The sequence below is a fragment of the Felis catus genome, chromosome B4, assembly GCF_018350175.1.
Source record: "Felis catus isolate Fca126 chromosome B4, F.catus_Fca126_mat1.0, whole genome shotgun sequence".
Classification (NCBI taxonomy): domain Eukaryota; kingdom Metazoa; phylum Chordata; class Mammalia; order Carnivora; family Felidae; genus Felis; species Felis catus.
In genome coordinates, this window is record NC_058374.1 from 123,449,341 (window position 1) to 123,469,473 (window position 20,133).

Below are 20,133 nucleotides of genomic sequence, written 5' to 3' on the forward strand. Positions count from 1 at the left end.
AACATTTTTGCACACGTCTCTGCTGCGTGTATTCTAGTTTCTCTAGGAGTGGAATAGCCAAGTTACAGGGTATGCACATCTTCCACCTTATTATATAATACCCACTGTTTTCCAGAGTGTTTTTACCAATTTACATTCCCACCAGCTTCTTATTGTTCCACAACCTTGCCAACACTTGCTACTACTTGATTATGTTTTTCAATCTTTGCCATTCGGGCAGGTATAAAACAGTACTGTGTTGTGGTGTTAGCCTGTACTTTCCTGATAAATAATGAGCTTGAACATCTCTCCTCCCACCAAATCTTTCATCTGAATTGTTTGCAAGCTTTATAGTCATGGGTTGAGTTTCAGCCCCTTTGCCTTCTCCTGCTCTTCAAATTCTAACCAGCTGGTGAATAGTGACATAGCCCTGGAGGACACAGTGGGGAGCACTTGGATAATCCACCAACTTGATAACCTGCCCCTAAATAAATAACCAGGAATTGACCCTCGGGGATTGTACTCACACAATTCAACTGCCATGACCCAGTGTAATATTTCATGTCTTGCTAAAACTCTGACCCGGCACGATTTTGCATGCAACTAAGTACTTGGACAATTCTTTCATCTGAGTGATGAGCTTATCTCAGCCACAGCTTGCTTGAGACACAAAAGGCTTGTGCTACCTGCCTGTGGTATCGCTCCAGATGGCACCTTACTTTCTAAGATGAAATGTTTTTCACATCTTTCACCCTTCCCCCGGGGGATGTGTGGTTTCCCGATGACCCTTTTAAAATGTGATACTAAGACTGGAAAAGAATGGTGATTCAGTAGCACATATTCAGGAAAGGCAACCTTCATGACAGTTATTCTGCTAATAAAAAAAAAAATAAAAAGTAAAAGTGTTTCCCCTCAAGCTAGAAAATGCCACAGAAATGGTGATCTTTCTTCAGTGATTCTGTGAATAAATAATTCTGACAAATAAAATGAAGGAGAAAGGTGGGGGGAAAAAGTCACACATGGAATCAGGAACAATTGAAAAAGGAATCCAGGCTACCCCTAACCCCGGCCTTTGTTGACGGGCTCACCAGAGATCTATGTAGATATTATTTTGAAATTTAGAGCTTCAACTTGTATGAACATGAATGCCCATGCTGAGTTTCTGCGTGCCTCTGTGAAACAGCAAAAAGAACCCGACAGACCCTATTCTTGCATTAAAGCAACACACTGTGGAACGCCTGAAAATAAACCATCTATGCTTGATTAATTAGGTTTGTAAGTATTGTTTCAGAACCAAACAATATTTCTAAAGATTTCAATGGTTCAAAGATTGCCCTATGGCCGTCTGGCCAATACATCTTCCAACACACACAGTTTACAAGCATTTTTCTTCCCAATATGTTGTCTTTGGTTGGTGCGACATTGTTTGAGTGCAGGGCTATTTGGGTCATAGTGGTTTTCTCCCCTGCACAGCAGTGGTGCTGAGCACAGCACTTTGACCATACATCTTCCATGTCATTTCCATCAAAGGCACATGATACTTCCCAGTGACCAATCAGGAGTGGTCCAGCATCCTAACAGAGGGCATATTGGCAAACCAAGCTTTCTTAATGACAGCCATTGTTTGAGGCCAACAAAAGGGAGGTCCTGAATATTAACATGTGGCCCTGTGTAAAGGTCACCGGTATGGCACATCCATCATATCTCACAACCGAGAAAGAGAAATTTCTAAGTTCTGTCAGAACCCACTGTTGTCCAAATAAATGTATTAGCCTGATGGCTGACACCAGCAAGGCAAGTGATTTTGAGTGATGATCTCCTCTTTTAACAAGTATCCTTCCACTTCTTTGAATCAGCAGAAGACAATTATGGTGAGAGATCACGTTAAAGAAATATACCTTGAGGCCATAGGGGGTTAGAATAACCAGGCAACCCAATTAAAATATTAATTTAATAACATGTAATCATTAAGACCGAATGGCATCTCCTCCTGACAGGCATAACCTTCCACACTGAAAAGAGAAATCACTTATTTTAACATCTCAGGGTCTTGAATGGTCTTCTTAATAGTAAACACCAACAAGTCCATGAAATTTCTATCAGTGAGATTTGATAAAGTTGGCACAAAAGAACTCAAAGATCTGGGTCATTGACAACACTGAGTCTTGGTTAAAGGCGATCCAAAGTGAAGCGTGATGGCAGAATTGAATAAAGCTAATTGTATCACATGCATTTATTACTAAACCCAAGAGCACATTGCTAGCTTCCTTATTGGACAGTCTTGGTCAGAATCAGTTTTATGTTCAATATTAGAAATATGGGGTTCTGGTTATTAAGCTCCATCTTAGGAAGGAACTGGAATTTATTTCAAGAGATCTGAAAACAGTGTAAGAGAAAAAATTAGTGAATAAGCATATATCTCTCAGTTCTGTCTCTCTGACCTTAATCATAATCATGGTGGGAGTCAGAAAGGAGAGACAAGAAAGGGAAAGAGAAAGACGACAGAGAGTTCTTTTTAGTTCCTTGGATACATCATACTTCTGACACTGTCTCCTGACATTCAGCCATTTTTTTTCTATCTGGCATTTCTTCCACAGACCCTGTTTCTCTGACCAATTTCTACTTCTCTCTTTCTTTTTTTTCTTTCCCCTAACTTCTGAACTGCTTAGCTCCTTCTTCTGTATGTTCTCATAGTTCCTTGGACTAGCTTTATAATAACAATCAACACCTGAAATTGCTTATTGAATTATCTTGTCTTCAAAATTACTCCAACCTTCGTAAGGAGAGAGACTGGATATGTCAATTTCATCACTGTGGGTGCTCCATAAAACTTGTACGTAAATAGCAACTTTCAATAATAAAATGGGATCAAACTCTCAACATACCACCTCTTGGCTCATAAGTTTCTGTTAAATAAAAGAAATTTTCATGCTCATTAAGGAAGGAAGGATTCAGCACTGGAGCAATTCGCCTTTATTGTACTGTAGACAAGACACCCACTAACTGCAATACAGCTTCACAAATTCATCAGAACAGGGATAAGCAGATAAGGATTAAAAGGAAGTCAACTTTTGAACTATCTTTATATGGGGCATTTTCTAAGCAAAATAACTGTGTACATAATAGATCAGGTACAAAGTTATGCAGAATAATGGTGTTTCAAAACACTCAGCCCCTTGCCTTGGCATTGAGTCCTCCTTTCCACCCCTGTACATTGACTCCACTTAGAATGTCTTCCACTTGGAATACTGTCTACCTGTCTACATCCTATTAGTCTTCAAGGCGCAGGATGACTACCACTCCTTTTATGAAGCCTTCGCTTGCTGTGCAGGCTCACAGTCCTTTGCTAATACTCAGAGAAAGTGGTTCTAGTTTTTCCTGTATTCTCACTGGACACTAACCTCTTCCTGTATTCTCACTGGACACGAGCACATTGTAATTCAAAGTCTTCGGTGAGTATGCCATTTTTAACCAAAAAAAGTTGTAAATTATTTCAGGAAAGAATCTGCATATTTATGCTTCTCTGAGTCCAGCCCAGTGCCTAGCATGTTGCACTCTGTGAGGGTTCAAAAGGTGTTTTCTAAATAAATGCATTAACATACAAAAGTCATTGTTCTAAGTATTTAAGCAAATTCATAAGAATTTCTGTTGACAATGCGTTATTAAACTTATTTAGTAATCATGTTTTATTCTGTCTGCTCACACACACACACACACACACTTGGTTTAGGCCAATGATCCTAGGAGTCAAAGCAGTTTAAAGAAGAGCTTCCTTATTTTTAGAATATTCCCTTCTTCAACTACAATGGGAAAATCATCCAAGTTGGTGCCACACTCCCTGCACATGGTGTTGTGCAACTGACTCAAGCTTGGACAATCAGAGTCTCTCAACAGAGTTTTGTTCTTAGGACCTAAAAGACCACATCTCTACTCCTTCCCAAAGAGAGATACTCTGAAATATGAGCTGTGAGTTATTAGAGACCATGTTTTCGTCCTCATTGAAGAAGCTACTCTGAGGAAACAAAGGCAACATGCAGGAAGAATGACAGGTACATGATGGAGGGTCCTAGAGACTCTCAGATTCCCTGGTTCAGATCATCCCTGAGGCTTCACCCCAAACTCCATTTACTTTAGAAAAATAAGATCAATGTAATTCAGATTGATACCCATGTCTACTCAAAATACCTTGAATAAAACTAGCCAGTATAACCATATCACATTAATTATAACTGCACTTCTTTTTAAGTTTGAACTGGTCTCCATCACAAGTGTCTCAATTCATAAGAAAGCTATTAAGCTCATCTGCTATTTCTCTTAAATAAATGGAATGCTTATAAAAAGATAGATAAGTTATGAAGTAACTTATTATAAGTCATACTCATAAATATAGTAAAATTTATTACCATCTCTTAATAAATTCAAAAGACCAGAGTGATATTGACAAGGTACCAGGTAATGATCTGCATAATTTCCCATTTCCCATTGGAAATACTGCCATGATGCACTATAAGAAAATTAAATTTGCTCTGTTCCACTCAAGGATGACAAAGAAAGAGTTTTAGAGAAGCTAAGAGACGTGTGCAAGGTTGTCCAATTCTTCACTGGTAGAAGAACCTTCTAGGCTCCATTCAAAGTGCCGAACACCATGTCTAGCAACCCACAGGTGCACCTATCCATCAGTTCTTCTCCATCAATTTTTCTTCCCAATTCTGGCCTTTCTCCACCACGTCACCCCTGAAGACTGTAGGTATTCCTGAGGCTGACTTCTACAACTTCCCTTTCTGACTTAGGGCAACCTCTAATCCTCTCTGCCTCTGCTTCTCATCAGAGGGAAAGAAATAGTTACTATGTTCATCCAACAAAAAGGAAATTAATGGTTGATTAGATGCCTGTTCAACACACTGAGGATGAAAACCAGTCTTCATGGTGAATTATTGAATTAGGGGGCCAACTTACAGTGAGGCTGTGTCTACACAAAGCCAAACATCCAGTCAATTCAGCCAAAAAAAAAAAATGGTTTAGCGGCAGGAAAAAATGAAATTAGTTGATCAGGACTGTGCAGACAAAATAAAACGAGAAACGAATGGCCCTACAATAGCATGGTAAACGTCCTGGCAGAATTTACAAACTTAAAGGCAAGGAAAGTAAGAGTGAGACTGCTGAAGCTGTCAGAAAAATGAAAAATTGAACAAACAAAAATAGACTCCTTAATTTTGAGTGGAGTTTTACGTTCCTCTGTTTCCTCTGTTATTTCTATTTCATTTTCCACATTCCAGTTGAAGATGGAAATCAAGAAAAATCCAAGCCAGTATCCACAGATCTGAGTCACATATTAGTCCAGGATATTAAAAAGAAGCGCTTTCCTACAGTAAGTCTGGCATATGACATATCATGATGCAATCACTCAATGTGATTCCGTTTCATATCTGGTGAAGTAAATATTCCCTTCATTTTCGACCGGGCAAGAAGTATACTGAGATGCATATTATCTGTGGAGAATTCTGAATAACAAAACTCATTTGATGTTCCCACACTGATTTTCCCAAGTCATTTTTAATACCATGGCAACAATCTGACAATCTTCGGTAAAGTGCGTAATTGTTTTGGTTGACTCTTTATGTAGTAATCGTTGACTACTCGGTATTAGTGGTGTATGCGGGCTGGGCTTTTAGGAGATGTCATTTTAATGTCCTGTGTCACTTTTAGAATGATGTTTCCATTACGAGGGCTGTGTTATCGCTGTGCTCTAGTATCTACATCCCCTAAGCTCCAAACAGGCTCTAAAACTGCATGAAGTTTTCATAACTATTTCATAACTATTGATTATCACGTAAGGTAGAAAGAGACATTACATATGAGTAATTTCTCCCTTCGTCAAGAATGAGATACAATGAATTAAAATGGTAGGTCTTAATTAATAACTTACTGCATTTAACTCTCCCCCAAACCCTAAAAGAATTAGCCCCAGGAGTTAGACAAAGGAAGCATTCTTCAAGACAAATTGGAAAGTACAGTTTTGTGGACTGAGTCCTGAACCCCAGGAATGAACGCCAGCAGCTGCAACATGAGCTATTTTCTGTTACCTTAAATACTGCTGGGCCATATGGAGCATTTCTGAAGACCTTCTATTTTAAAACGTTCTGTTCATATTTTATGCTTTTCCATATGTCTCATCCTTACTTAGAGTTTCTATTCATTTCCATAAAAATAAGATCTTTGTTTTACAAGAGTTCATTTTTCCCTCTCCCCTCATCCCTATTATAGCCACGAACCTCTACTTGGGTTATTACAGCCACTCTAGGACCCGCTGATTGTGGCAAGATGAATAGAGAATTATTTGAAAGAAAAACAGCAGTAGCAGATGATCCGTGGGGCTGCGGAACTCCTGTTTCTTTGCTCCTTCCAACCGACCCAGGACAGAGGATAATAGACCTGACGCTGGTGGTGAACTGCTTCGAAACGAATAAAATGTTTACAGAAATCATCGCCGAAACCCTGAAGGCAGAGCTGAAGGAAGAGATCATTTGGTTAACCGAAAATTAACCAAAATGCGCTCTCTGAAAAAACCGAGCTCCCTGTAGTTTGGGGTTGACTTCGAGCAATTATCCAAACAAAACAGTTGGCGCCTGTGCTGGCGACAAAATAGTGTTTGCATAAAGTAGAGGGAGAAGACAAATATGCATGAAAATTAAATTTAGGCCTCTGGGACTCCCCTTTTCGGGCCATAGAAGAGCTGATTACATGTTCACAGCTGGAATTGGTGTTGGCAGGCAGGCCTTATTCATGGACAGAGGGAGGGACTCCCTTTTTGAGCGCCGCTCCTGTGGCAAAGCAAGAATGGCAGCGTTAAAAGCATCTGATGTTTACAGACCTCAAGGCCCCATGGCCCTGAGCCCTTGAGATCTGGCACCAAGCTGGAGGGTTCTCCACTGAGGAATCAGCTGGCCGAAGAGCAGGCGGCTGCTGGGACACACGCTCTCTCTTCCACACCTCCCATCACGCTCTCACGCACCCACACTGCTGTCGACAACTTCTCCATCCAGAAGGTAGCGACTACAGCCAAGAGAATAGCCAGCATTCTGGACAGCAGGAAAGCCGAGTCTTGCCACGCCAAGGTTGAAGGTCACAACGTGATGCTGAAACCGTCTTGAGGCAGGGTCCTTTGGGCACGTGAGTGACCAGAAGTGGGTGTCCTGGCAGCATTTGACAATAGTTCTCTCGGCATGTCTGGTGGTAGATTGCACAAATGGCCCTAATTCTCCACCCTTCCTCCGCAGCGTGACTTTGCCCCATGTCAGGATAGAGTGTGTTTCCCCACCCCTTAATCTGGGCTGGTCATGTGACTCATTTTGCCCACAAGGATGTGGTTAAAGGTAGGAAAGGCTTCCTGTGCCAACTCAAAGCATGATGGATGAGCAGAAATTAGCCTGATGGAGGGGAAATGGACAATAGTGTCCTAAGACAAAAAAGAGCACGTTATGCTCAATAATGGTCTCTAACATTTATTGGGCGCTCATTATGTGCCAGGAACTGTTCAAAACATTTTCCTTGTATCTACTAATTTAATTCCCCACAACAACTTAATGAGGTAGGTGTAATTATTGCCCTCATTTTATTCAAATTAAGAAAACAAGGCCCAGGGTAGTTAAAAATCTTGGCCAACATCCCACAGATAGTAATTGACAGAGTTGGGATTCAAACCCGAGGCCATTTGGCTTCGGAGCCCATATTCTCTCACCATTATACTGTGGTGCTCTTGAAAAAACTGGAGAAAGATCAGCAAGACAAGAAGAGGTTGTCAAAGGCAAGAACCAAAACTTTGCCAATAGCCTCACAACCAGGGTCCAGTGTCCATTCTTGTGCTCTTCAGTTTATTCTCGTTAGAGCCGCCAGAAGGATCCTTTGAAAAGTTAAATCAGATCCTGTTTTCCTCACTAAAACCCTTCCAATCGCATCCCATTGCACTTATCTAAAAAATCAAAATGTCTTATCACCGTCACAAAGCCTTACACAGTCTAGCCCCCTGTCATCTCTCTGCCCACATACCTTGCTACTCTCCATCTTTTCAACTCCATTCCAGCTTCTTGACCACTCCAAACTTGTTCCCACCCAGGTTCCATGCCTTTGCTGGTGCCTGTCCTTTAGAATGTTATTTCTCTAGGGGCGCCTGGGTGGCGCAGTCGGTTAAGCGTCCGACTTCAGCCAGGTCACGATCTCGCGGTCCGTGAGTTCGAGCCCCGCGTCGGGCTCTGGGCTGATGGCTCAGAGCCTGGAGCCTGTTTCCGATTCTGTGTCTCCCTCTCTCTCTGCCCCTCCCCCGTTCATGCTCTGTCTCTCTCTGTCCCAAAAATAAATAAACGTTGAAAAAAAAATTTAGAATGTTATTTCTCTAGACCTTGGTATTGGCTCAACCTCTTGTCTCCTCCAGGCTCTCTGCCCCCTCTGAGAGGTCTTCTTGAATCATTTCCTCTAAAATGGCATCTCTTAAAAATAAATAAATATAAATAAATAAATAAATAAATAAATAAATAAATAAATAAAATGGGGCATCTCTTATTTCTATTGCTTTCATTTTTTCTTCACAGGACTTACCAGTTCCTGAAATTATGTTATGAAATATTTATTTGTTCGCTTGTCTGTAGTCTGGCTGTCCCATCAGAATGTACATTCTGTAAAGTAGGATCCTCAGTGTTGTTTATTGCCTAGACCAATGCTGCCATATAAAAAACACTCAATACATTCTACAAATTATCCCAGAGCCCTGATGTTGCTTAAGATGGCAAAACTCTCTAAAATTTGGAACACTAGGCAACACAAGTATGCTCAAAGCAGGACAGGTAGGAGTGTAAGAAATGCCTAAAGAAGCGGTCCTCAAACTCCAGGGAACAACAACCCACTTTAGTGTCAGAATCTCTCACGTGGGAAGCTCCTAGATGAAGCTAATTCAGGTGATATGTGGATAAGGTTGTCAGATTTAGCAAATAACCCATAGGATGCCTAGTTAACAGATAAGCAATGTATTGCAGGGGTCATGCTTATACTAAAAATTAATCTGGAGGATAAACTGAGTGTCCTATATTCTATCTGAAAACATTATGTGTCACACTTAGAGAAAAACCCTGTGGTAAAGGAAGTGATGATATTCAGTCTGGAGAAAATAATTTTGATTGAGAAAGAGATATGATTCGCAGGGATGTTCAAATATCTGAAGAGAAAAAGATCTTTAGTCTCTGTGACTCTAGAGGATAGAACTAAGACCAGATGTTGAAGCCATCTTTTCAGTAAGTACAGGTGGGCAATGGTGGAATGGGTCGCCTCTCATGGCAGTGGTTTTCCACCTCCAGGCGTGTGCAAGCCATACTGTTGAAAGACTTGAATGAAAGTTGATAAAAGGAGTCTGTTCTGGGTGAGTGTGGATTGGTTCCAAAGCCTGCTCCAACACTAAGAATTCAGTAGGCCAGAAGGGATGAGACCAGACAGACTTCCTCTGTATTAGACGGGACTCCATTCATTGAAAGTAACCAAAATCCAACACAAATGAGCTTAAGCAAAAAACTGGGTTTGTTATTTTGCACTGAAGAAAAAAAAGGACATTCTTGATTCAGGAATGAGTGAATTCAGGAGTGTAGGAATTATGTCATCAGGATTCAGATCCATGTCTCAGCACTATTTTTCCCCGCATTGGCTTCCTTCTCAGGCAATCTCCTCTTTCATGGTGATAGAATGATCACCTGTGTTCCAGGCCAACATCCTAACATGTCAGCAATCTAATCAGGAGAAAAGGATTCTTCTTCTTAGTAATTTCAGCAAAATTGCAAGGACATCATCTCATGGCCTGCTTTGGGTCAGATGCCAAGCCTCAAACCAATATTACTGTGCCCAGGAGAATCAAGTGCTCTGATGAGACTCTTGAGGTCATGTGCTCATGAAATTGGGAGTAGGGTCAGCCCCACCCAAATTATAGGGACTGAAAGTGGGGGAGAAGGGTGATGCTACTAGAAAAAAAAAGGGTATTGGATGCTGGGCAGATAAAATACCAGAGAGTCCCATATTTCAAGTTCAGTCTACATCGGTGATATTAATAGCATGACACATGCTAACACCCTTTTATTAAAGTCATCCTGCTCCAGCTATGCCTTCACAATTTCAACAAGTTCTTCCTTCACACTAGGAAGATGTGTCTCCCCACCTCCCCAAATCGGCCCCCTTCCCACTGTTCAGTTCCACTGAGTGAAAACAGTTCTTGAACAGGAAACATTTCAATTCTTTAGAAAGACAACCTTTCTAATAAATACAGGTGGACGATGGTGGTATAGGTTGCCTCTAAGGGCAGTGGTTTCCCACCTCCAGGATTGTGCAAGTCATAGAGGAAGGCAGCCTGTTCTAGGTGAGGGTGGGTCAATTTCACAGACCAGTCCAACACTAGGAACTCAGTACCTTGGAAAGAGAGAGAGAGAGGGGGATGGACCTCCTTTGTATTTCTTGAAAGTTTCTGAATTGAAAATGATTGTTGAGCAGCTAGTATGTCCCCGCTACTGCGGCCCCAAACCGGGAAGACAAAAGTAACTAAAGCATGGTTCATGTACTTCAGACTATCCTGACCTAGTGAGGGAGAGAAAACAAAATGCAGAGATGATAAAATGATGTGATGAGTATAGTGAGGCAGATATGCATTCAAGGCTATGGCAGCCCAGGAGATGGTACTTAACACAAGGGGGCCACATGGAGGGCTCTCATCTCTATGCTTTTCATAATGCAGGGCCATATGTTTGTGTGCGAGGATTTGCAACATCTTTTAGTTTGTCACCTTGCCATTTCAATGGTTACTAAGATAGTCCAAAAGAGACTAAATGATGAGCCATCGCATCGCTCTTTATAAAACATAAAGGCTTTTAGTTTGATAATAAAAGCATACATATTCATTGTACAAAATTTGGCAAATAAAGAAAAGACATGGGAAAAGGGGAAAAATACATAACCACTATTAGCACTCTTATGCTATTTTTATCCAATCTTCCTCCTTTCTCTGTCTAAAAATAGACCATTGTAATATACATGTATTAATGTGGTATATATAAAATGTATAATGGATGTGTATGTCCATGGAGATATATATGACACCAATAGTAATATAGATGATTTTATATTCTATTTTTAACTTAACCCTCCATCATTAGACATTTCCAATGCCAATAAATTTCCTTTGAAGACTTTTTTATGACTCTATAATATTGCTGTATGATAATATCACCATTCCTTTTGGACAGTCTTTTTGACAGAAGCAATAAAAAGAAATTGTCAAGTGAAATGACTCATTTTGGCAGGCAAAGACGTCAAATTCAAAACAGACTGAGATTTACAACTCCAAAAAATTTAAGAAAATTGAAGTGCCATAAACTTTAAGAGAGATAAAAATGTCATTGGACTTCCTTTGCTCATTTACCTCTCCAAGTATAGAAGCAGTTATGAAATATAATTAACAAATAACTCTCATGTGATTTCATAATGTCTTCCTTCACATTTAGACCAGCATCAAAGCATTCTTTATTATATTTATAGTGGTGGGTTGGGATGAATATCAGTTACTTTTAATACTCCATTGAAAAGAATTTAATGAGTCAATCTTATTCCAGATGGACCTATATACAGAGGCTGTGGTTCTTGACTTCACAGATGTCCATGTGTGTTAAATATCAGTAATGATTTTCAGATTATCTTATCTTATTTTGTAAATTCAAAAATGAGGAGGTAGTTCCATTGGAGGTAAAGGAATTGCACCCAGGAGGGCACAGGGAGTTCTAATAGGATTAGACCCATTAGTCTCAATAAATCCCTTGGTGTCAAAGTGTGGATAATCTGTAACCATTAACTTTAAACTGATATAGTTGGCTGCTCAGGCCACAACATAGAAACACTATTTGGATCTGAATTTATTTCAGACAGTTGGCCAAGACAAGCATGATTCTGTGGGGAAGGATGAAGGCCATTTGTCCACTGTCACCACTGTTCCCAAATCCTCATCTTCTGCTTTGCAATTGTATTTTTTTGTGATCTTTCTGTGTTCTAACTCCCCGTGGGGCTTTATTTCTCATCACCTATATTATCTTGAACTACAGGCATTGGTGTCCTTACCTGATTCTTTTGTTTGCAAGGATTATTTATGTCTTCCTCATCTATTTTGTTTCGATGCATCTAAACTTAAGTGTAGGAGGAACTCAATGTCAAGGTCTTGCCAGTCCTCTCTCTTTCTCCCTTTTTCAAGGCTGGACAGATTATCAGCTATAGGGATCACTGTACCCCAAAGCAGGAAAATAGGATTTATGCCTCCTGCCACACCCCTATTTTCTTCTATGCCTGCTCTTGTGTGCAGCAGGCTCACTGGTGCCTCCATTTCCCATGCTATAAGCACACCAGGCCAAACTGCCACATTCTCCCACCCGGGTTTACCGTTCATTGATCAAACTGAGGCTTTGGTCCTATTCTGGCCTCTGTGTCGATTGCCAATTTGACGGGGAGGGATTAGTGACTGCCTACCTCCAAACCTCTATCACTCCCACTCTATGGAAATACACAAAGGCAGACATGGCTTCAGTGAGAGTGCAATCAGCTTCCTGTACCACACACACACACATCACCTCATGGAAAGGCCTTGACCCCATGCCACACTCACTCCCAAAGAGGACTTACAACTTTCAAAGTTCACGTAACAAGGCACTGTTGTCATCTACTACATGCAAGGCATTGTGCTACATGTTGGTCTTAAACCGATAAATAAATGAAGCCCAATCTCTACCCTCTAGAGGCTCCAGCCTAGAGACAGCAAGATAACTAAATAATCACCACATGGTGTGACAAAGGCTGTCATGGAAGCCTGCACCAGTAGGATAGGAGCCTCTCACTGTAGCCCTGGAACATAGAGTTAGCAGACATTAATATTCCCATTTTACAGATGAGATAACTGAGGCTCAGAAACACTAAGCTCCCCAAAGTTAAGTGACACAAGATCATTATGCAGAGCTAGAGAAAGCTCTGGTCCACTGCATTTGCACTACGGAATGGTACCTCTGTGGAATCATAGGACTTCATTTATCCTGGAAGGGAAAGGAAGCTAAGATGATTGAGGATGTCATCCATTATTCCCTAAGGCCTCTGTCAGATTGCTTCACCCCATGTTGACACTATGATTCTCTGAACCTCTCTTCTAGACCTTATGGCTCACGGGAAATCACCTAGCATATGATTTCAGGTTGTATTTATCAGTCAGGTTAAGGCTAGGGTGTGCTGCAATAACAACCCTCAAGTCTCAGTGCTTCACAGAAAAAAATTTATTCTCGATAATTCACAATTCATGTTCATTAGCAAGTTGGCTTCAGCTCTGCTCCACATCAGTGTCATTCTGGTGTCATGTAGAAGGAACAGTCTCTATGTGGGATACTGCTTGTATCATAACACAGGGGAAAGAGGCCGTGGCTCTCACAGCTTCTGCTCAGAAGTGACACACTTCTGTTCATACTTCACTGGAACAATCACATAGCCAATCCTGATGTCAATGAGGCAGAGAAGCATGAACCTCCCATAATTCAGAACAGTAAATGTTTTAAACAACAACCTACTACCTGTATTCAGCACTGTAGGGGTACAACTAAACCTAGCAACAGAAGACCTGGAGGTGAATACTAGCTTATTCATGACAGGTGAACTGAAACAAAACTCTCCTAACCTTAATAATATCACACATAAAGAAAAATAACTATTGCCATCTATCTCAGGAACTTGATGTGAGAAGGAGGTGACAATGTGTAAGAAAGTTTCTGGTAAACTATCGAACACATTGCTCTTTTTCTAACATATTGCTTCAATTCATGTTCATATTCATGTTCCTACCTATAGACAAGGAGCTACAAACAGAAACATGTAAGTATGAAACATGTAAGAATTCTAGGAAAGACATACAGATACAGAAATTAAGAGAATGACAATGAAAGCAATTTGTGCAAAAGGAAGTATAAAGGAGAGGTAAAAGAAGAAAATGAAAAATTGTACCCTGTGGAGAAATTGTTTATCAAGCTCCTGAGAGCTAGGTTCTGGGCTTGGTACCATATGCAAGCTGGCTCATTTAACTTTCACAATATTACCATTTCACTGATAACAGTACTGAAGCTTTCTTCAAAAGTTACTTTAAGGTCATAAAGCAAGTGGTGACCTCTCTGGCTTATTCACCACACCAATTTATTCCAGACTCAATAAGTCAGAATGGTGAAATCAGTGTTTGGGGCAAATTCCCTGAGCAACGAAGTGCAAGGTGAATTTGAAGTGTCAGATGAAGGACAGTATGGGGAGGTTGCTGACATTTAAGAGTCCTTAACTATCAAAAATCTCTCCCCTCTCCCCCAAAACAAAGAGCCCAGGACCAGATGGTTTTGGTCCTGGTGAACTCTACCAAACATTTAAAGAAGAGTTAATACCAGTATTCAAATTTTTTTTTAATTTTTTTTTCAACGTTTATTTATTTTTGGGACAGAGAGAGACAGAGCATGAACGGGGGAGGGGCAGAGAGAGAGGGAGACACAGAGTCGGGAACAGGCTCCAGGCTCTGAGCCATCAGCCCAGAGCCCGACGCGGGGCTCGAACTCACGGACCGCGAGATTGTGACCTGGCTGAAGTCGGACACTTAACTGACTGCGCCACCCAGGCGCCCCCAGTATTCAAAATTTTCAAAACAACTTAAGAGGAGGGAACACTTCAAAACTCATTTTACAAGTCCAGCATACCCTTATACAAAACCAGACAAGGACACTACGAGAAAATGAAATCACAGGCCAATATCCCTGATGAACATAGATGCAAAACCCTCAACGAAGTACTAGCAAACTGAAAGGATCATGAAGCATAGGAAACAAAAGCAAAAATAAACAAAGGAGACTACATTAAACTAAAAGAATCTGCACAGCGAAAGAAACAGTCAACGAAAGGCAATCTATGGAATAATAGAAAATATTTGCAAACCATGTATCCGATAAGGAGTTAACATTTAAAGTATAAAAGGGAATCCATACAACCCAACAGCACAAAAACAAACTGAAACAAACTGATTAAAAACTGAGCACAGGACCTGAATAATCAATTTTCCAAAGAAGACCTACAAATAGCCAACAGGTGCTCATGAAAAGGTGCTCAGTATTACTAATCGCCAGGGAGATGCAAATCAAAACCACAATGAGATACCATCCCACACCTGTTACAATGCCTATTATCAAAAAGTCGTACGATCACAAACGTTGGCAAGGATGTAGAGACGAGGGCACCCCTCTACGCTGTTGGTGGAAATATAAATTGGTACACTCATGGAAAACAATATACATGTTCTTCAAAAAATTTAAAATAAGATACCATATGGTCCAGCAATCCCTCTTCTGAGTATATTTCCAAAAGATGAAGATGGAGTGAAGATGTCTGAGAAGATACCTGCACTCCGATGCACACTGCAACCTTATTCAGAACAGCTAAGGTACGGATGCGACGTGTGCATCGGTGGATGAATGGATAATGAAAATGGGGTATGTATGTACAACCACCTTCTGTCTTAAAAAGAAGGAAGTCTGTCATCTGCAACAACATGGATACACCTGGCAGTGTGGAGAACATCATGCCGGGTAACATGAGCCAGACACAGAAAGGCAAATAATGCGCAATCTCACTCATATGTAGAATCTCAAAAGCTGAACTCATAGAAACAGAGTAGAAAAGTGCTTCCCAGGGGCCCGGGGCGGGGGGTAGAAGAAATGGGGAGACCTTGGTCCAAGGGTACTAACTTTCAATTACAAGATTAAAAGTTCTGGAGATTTCACATACAGCATGGCCACTATAGTGGATAATATTGCATTGCATCCTTGAAATTTGCTACAAGAGTATGATTTAAGTGTCCTCACCACACATACACACACTAAACCACAACTAGATAGATAGATAGATAGATAAATAGATGGATCGATGATAGTTAGATACATAGATACAGAGATAGAAGCTATGTGAAATGATAGCTGTGTTAAGTAGCTAGATTTCAGTAATCATTTCACAGTGTATACATATATCAAAACAGCATCTTATACTGTAAGTATATATACTTATACATATATATATATATATATCTTAAATATATATAATTTTTGTCAATCATACCTCAATAAATCTGGGGAAACAAAGGAGGCCTTAACTGACTTCCCCAACTAAAAAAAGTCACTTGAGTTCTTATATTTGTTTGATTTTCTTTATTTCTTTTTTAATGTTTATTTATTTTTGAGAGAGTGCAAGCAGGGGAGAGGCAGAGAGGAGAGACAGAGGATCTGAAGTGGGCTCTGTGCTGATAGCAGCGAGCCTGACGTGGGGCTCGAACTCACAAACCATGAGATTCTGACCTGAGCCAAAGTCAGCCACTCAACCAACTGAGCCACCCAGGTGCCTCCCCTGTTTGGTTTTCTAAATAGCACTCATCCCTATCTGAAAATATTTTATGTGCTTATCTTTCTAGTTCATGGAGGCTCCTTAAAGGCAGGACTCTGTGTGGCTGGTTTGTCACTTATCCTCAGTAATGCCTGTCCCATGGTGGGCACTTGTGGTTTGAATTGTGTCCCCAGAAAGCAGATGTTGAAGTCCTAACCACTGGCACCTGGGAATGTGACCTTATTTGAAGAGTCTTTAGGGGTCCCTGGGTGGCTCAGTTGGTTAAGTGTCCGACTTTTGATTTCAGGTCATGTCATGATCTCACGGTTTGTGAGTTTAAGCCCCACATTGGGCACAGAGCCAGACTGGGATTCTCTCTCCCTCTCTCTCTGACCCTCCCCTGCTTATGCGTGCATGCACACTCTGTCTCACTCTCTCTCTAAAAATAAATTAATTAACTTAAAAGAAAGGAGTTGGGGCACCTGGGTGGCTCAGTAGGTTAAACATCCAACTTCGGCTCAGGTCATGATCTCGCGGTCTGTGGGTTCGAGCCCCACATTGGGCTCTGTGCTGACAGCTAAGAGTCTGGAGCCTGCTTCATATTCTGTGTCTCCCTCTCTACCGCTCCCCCTGTTCACACACACACACACACACACACACACACACACACACTCTCTCTCTCTCTCTCTCTCTCTCTCTCTCTCTCTCTCACATAAATAAACATTAAAAAAAACACACACAACTAAAACAAATGAGTCAGGGAGCCTGGGTGGCTCAGTTGGTTAAGCGTCCCACTCTTGGTTTCTGCTCAAGTCATGATCTCATGGGCGTGAGATCAAGCATCACATTGGGCTCTTCACTGACAGCACAGAGCCTGCTTGGGATTCTCTCTCTCCCTCTCTCTCTGCCCCTCCTCCTCTGCTCATGAAAGTACATACTCTCTTGCTCTCTCTCTCAAAATGGATAAATAAAACTTAAAAAAAAAAGTCTCTAGAGATGTAATCAAGATGTAAGTTAAGATGAGCTCACAATGGGGGCACCTGGGTGGCTCAGTCGGTTAGGCGGCCGACTTCAGCTTGGGTCATGGTCTCTCGGTCCGTGAGTTTGAGCCCTGCGTCAGGCTCTGTGCTGATGGCTCAGAGCCTGGAGCCTGTTTTGGATTCTGTGTCTCCCTCTCTCTGACCCTCCCCTGTTCATGCTCTGTTTCTGTCTCAAAAATAAATAAAATGTTAAAAAAATTAAAAAAAAAAAGATGAGCTCACACTGAAATAGGGAGGGCCTTTAATTTACAATGACCAGTGTCCTTCTAAGACAGGGAGAAGAGACCCAGAGACACACAGACAGAAGGTGGTTTGATGACAGAGGAAGATTAGAGCCACTCACCTGCAAATAAAGGAATGAACACCTAGGACTGCTAGAGAGAACCAGACACCAGAGCCTGCTGTGAGCGCAATGCCCTGCGACACCTTGACCTCAAGCTTCCAGCCTCCAGAACTGTGAGGGAATGAACTTGGGTAAGTCACCTGGTTTGGGCTACTTTTTTATGGCAGCCCTAGGAAACGAATACAGCACTTGACAACTGTCTTCGAAATGAATAGGGGCACCTGGGTGGCTCAGTCAGTTAAGCATCCAGGTTAAGCATCTGACTTCTGCTCAGGTCATGATCTCATGGTTTGTGAGTTCAAGCCCCGCATCAGGCTCTATGCTGACAGCTCAGAGCCTGGAGCCTGCTTTGGAATCTATGACTCCTTCTCTCTCTGTCCCTTTCCCACTCTCTCTCTGTCCCTCAATAAATAAATAAATGTTAAAAAAAATTTTGTTTAATTTAAATGAATGAACTGTGAGGTGATACAAGTTGAAAGAATTGAGAGTTGAATGCGGGAATGGATGGAAAGAATGGGAAGGAGGCACATTGGAAGCATCAACAGGACTCGTTATGAAGGAACCAGTCTGAGTTTCTGTTTCAAAGTTGAAAAGTCATTCTTGAAAGGATTCACTCCAATTTGGGAAGATTCCCATTGTGGATCCTCAACTTCAAGAGTTTTAGATCTGTAGGCAGTATACCAGAATGGTTAAAAGTAAACCACTGAACGAGACAGGCCTAAGAAAAATCTGGGCTTGGTTTCTTATTGGCTATGTGACTTTGGGTAGTTATTTGACATCTCTGAGCAGGCCCTGTTGTCTACCAGTGCTTCCTCTTACCTTTAAAAAGCAGACTCTGTTTCAGGAGATCTGGGTAAGAGGCTGCATTTCCAACAAGCTCCTGAGTGGTGATGCCCAAGCTGCTGGTCCTCAGACCATACTTTGAGCAGTGAGGGAGGGGCTAGAAAACATTTGTTTTTAAGGCAATCTCAAGGATGGATTCAGCAAGCAAAAGAAGCCCGAAATGAAAAATGACCTGGCTGAAAATATGTTAATACTTGAGCGAACTAGAACACTTGGCCAGCAGCAGTGCATAAATCCACCATCTATGGCCCACAGACCAAATCTGGCCCACCTGCGTCCTGCAGATCTCAAATTGCTTACTATCTTGACCTTCACGGAAAAATTTGCTGACCTTGGATTAAAAGGTCTGCTTCTGTTTTGAGAATCAAATAGTCAGGGAGCCACTCCAAACTGCATAACACGGAGCTTGAAGACAACAAAGAGAGGGATTTCAGATGGCAAGAAACGAAACCATAAAATGCTTGTCTCATTGGGCCACAAAGGAAAAGTACACAAATTCGAGAACAGAGTAATGGCCTTTTGCCCAAACCTTACCGAAGGTTAAAAATAAATTTCGGAAACAGGGAAGAAACGTAAGGAAGAACAAAACCCATTTTTCCTTGTTCAGCTCTAAGCAGGTACACTGTGCTCTCACTGTAAGAACTCAGAACAACTTCCTGGATGAGTTGAAAAACTCCCAGTGTCCTCTTTCCCTATCATCTTGTTGTCTTAGAGCCAAACGTGCCACGCTAGAAATTCAAAATGTTAAAAAGTCAAAAGAAAAAAACAAAAAAAAAAGACCTATAATTCTTCCATTTCAAATCACCAAGTGATTTTGCTCACAACTTGTAAACCACTGCAGTTGACAATCAGGATGTGTCTCTGAGGAATTCGCTTGGGAAGTCAATCTCCAGAATTAAGACCAAGAAGAATTCCTCATATTTAGGAGGTAGCAGGGCTATAAGTGAAAATAAGAATAGCAGTAAATACTTTCCTGGGGCCGTAACTTTGCTGCTCTAACCGCAAGTGTCTCTCAATTAAAATTTCAGTTGCTGAGTGAACAATTTTAGGTAAAGCTGTTTTTACGCATGTAAATGCCCAGTTAATCTCTAACCGGCAACATCTTCTCCTTCTCCCGTTTGGTTTGTTTTGGACAATGTAAAATCCAGAAAGCACCCAAGCTGTGCCTGCATGATGTCCACATTACCCCTGGCTTTCCTGCTGCCCTCGATCCTCAGGAGAGGGAAAAAAAAAAAAATAGCCCACACTAACTCCTTTCAGGAGGTTTGAGTATCCCGAATCTAAACCAGCTCTTATCTTAACTTGCCTATGTGAGATTTACAAACGGGAAGAGAACAAATAAAGAGTAATTTAAATTTTAATTTAAAAAACCCTCTATTTTCTTATCCCTTATCAAACTGCCAGCATTTTTCCTGCTGACAATGAGCAAGTGTCATTGGCATAGGCCAGACCCTACCCACAACCAAGGAATCTCTTTCATCTAAAACC

General features: G+C 41.2%; 1 protein-coding gene across 1 annotated transcript in view; it reads right to left on the reverse strand.

The window, feature by feature from the left end:
- CB4H12orf42 (chromosome B4 C12orf42 homolog) overlaps positions 1 to 20,133 on the reverse strand; it is an 80,674-nt gene that overhangs the window by 14,225 nt on the left and 46,316 nt on the right. Inside the window, 1 exon segment of the mRNA XM_045033175.1 lies at positions 6,992 to 7,206. Within this exon segment, the coding sequence (XP_044889110.1) occupies positions 6,992 to 7,206 (215 nt within the window).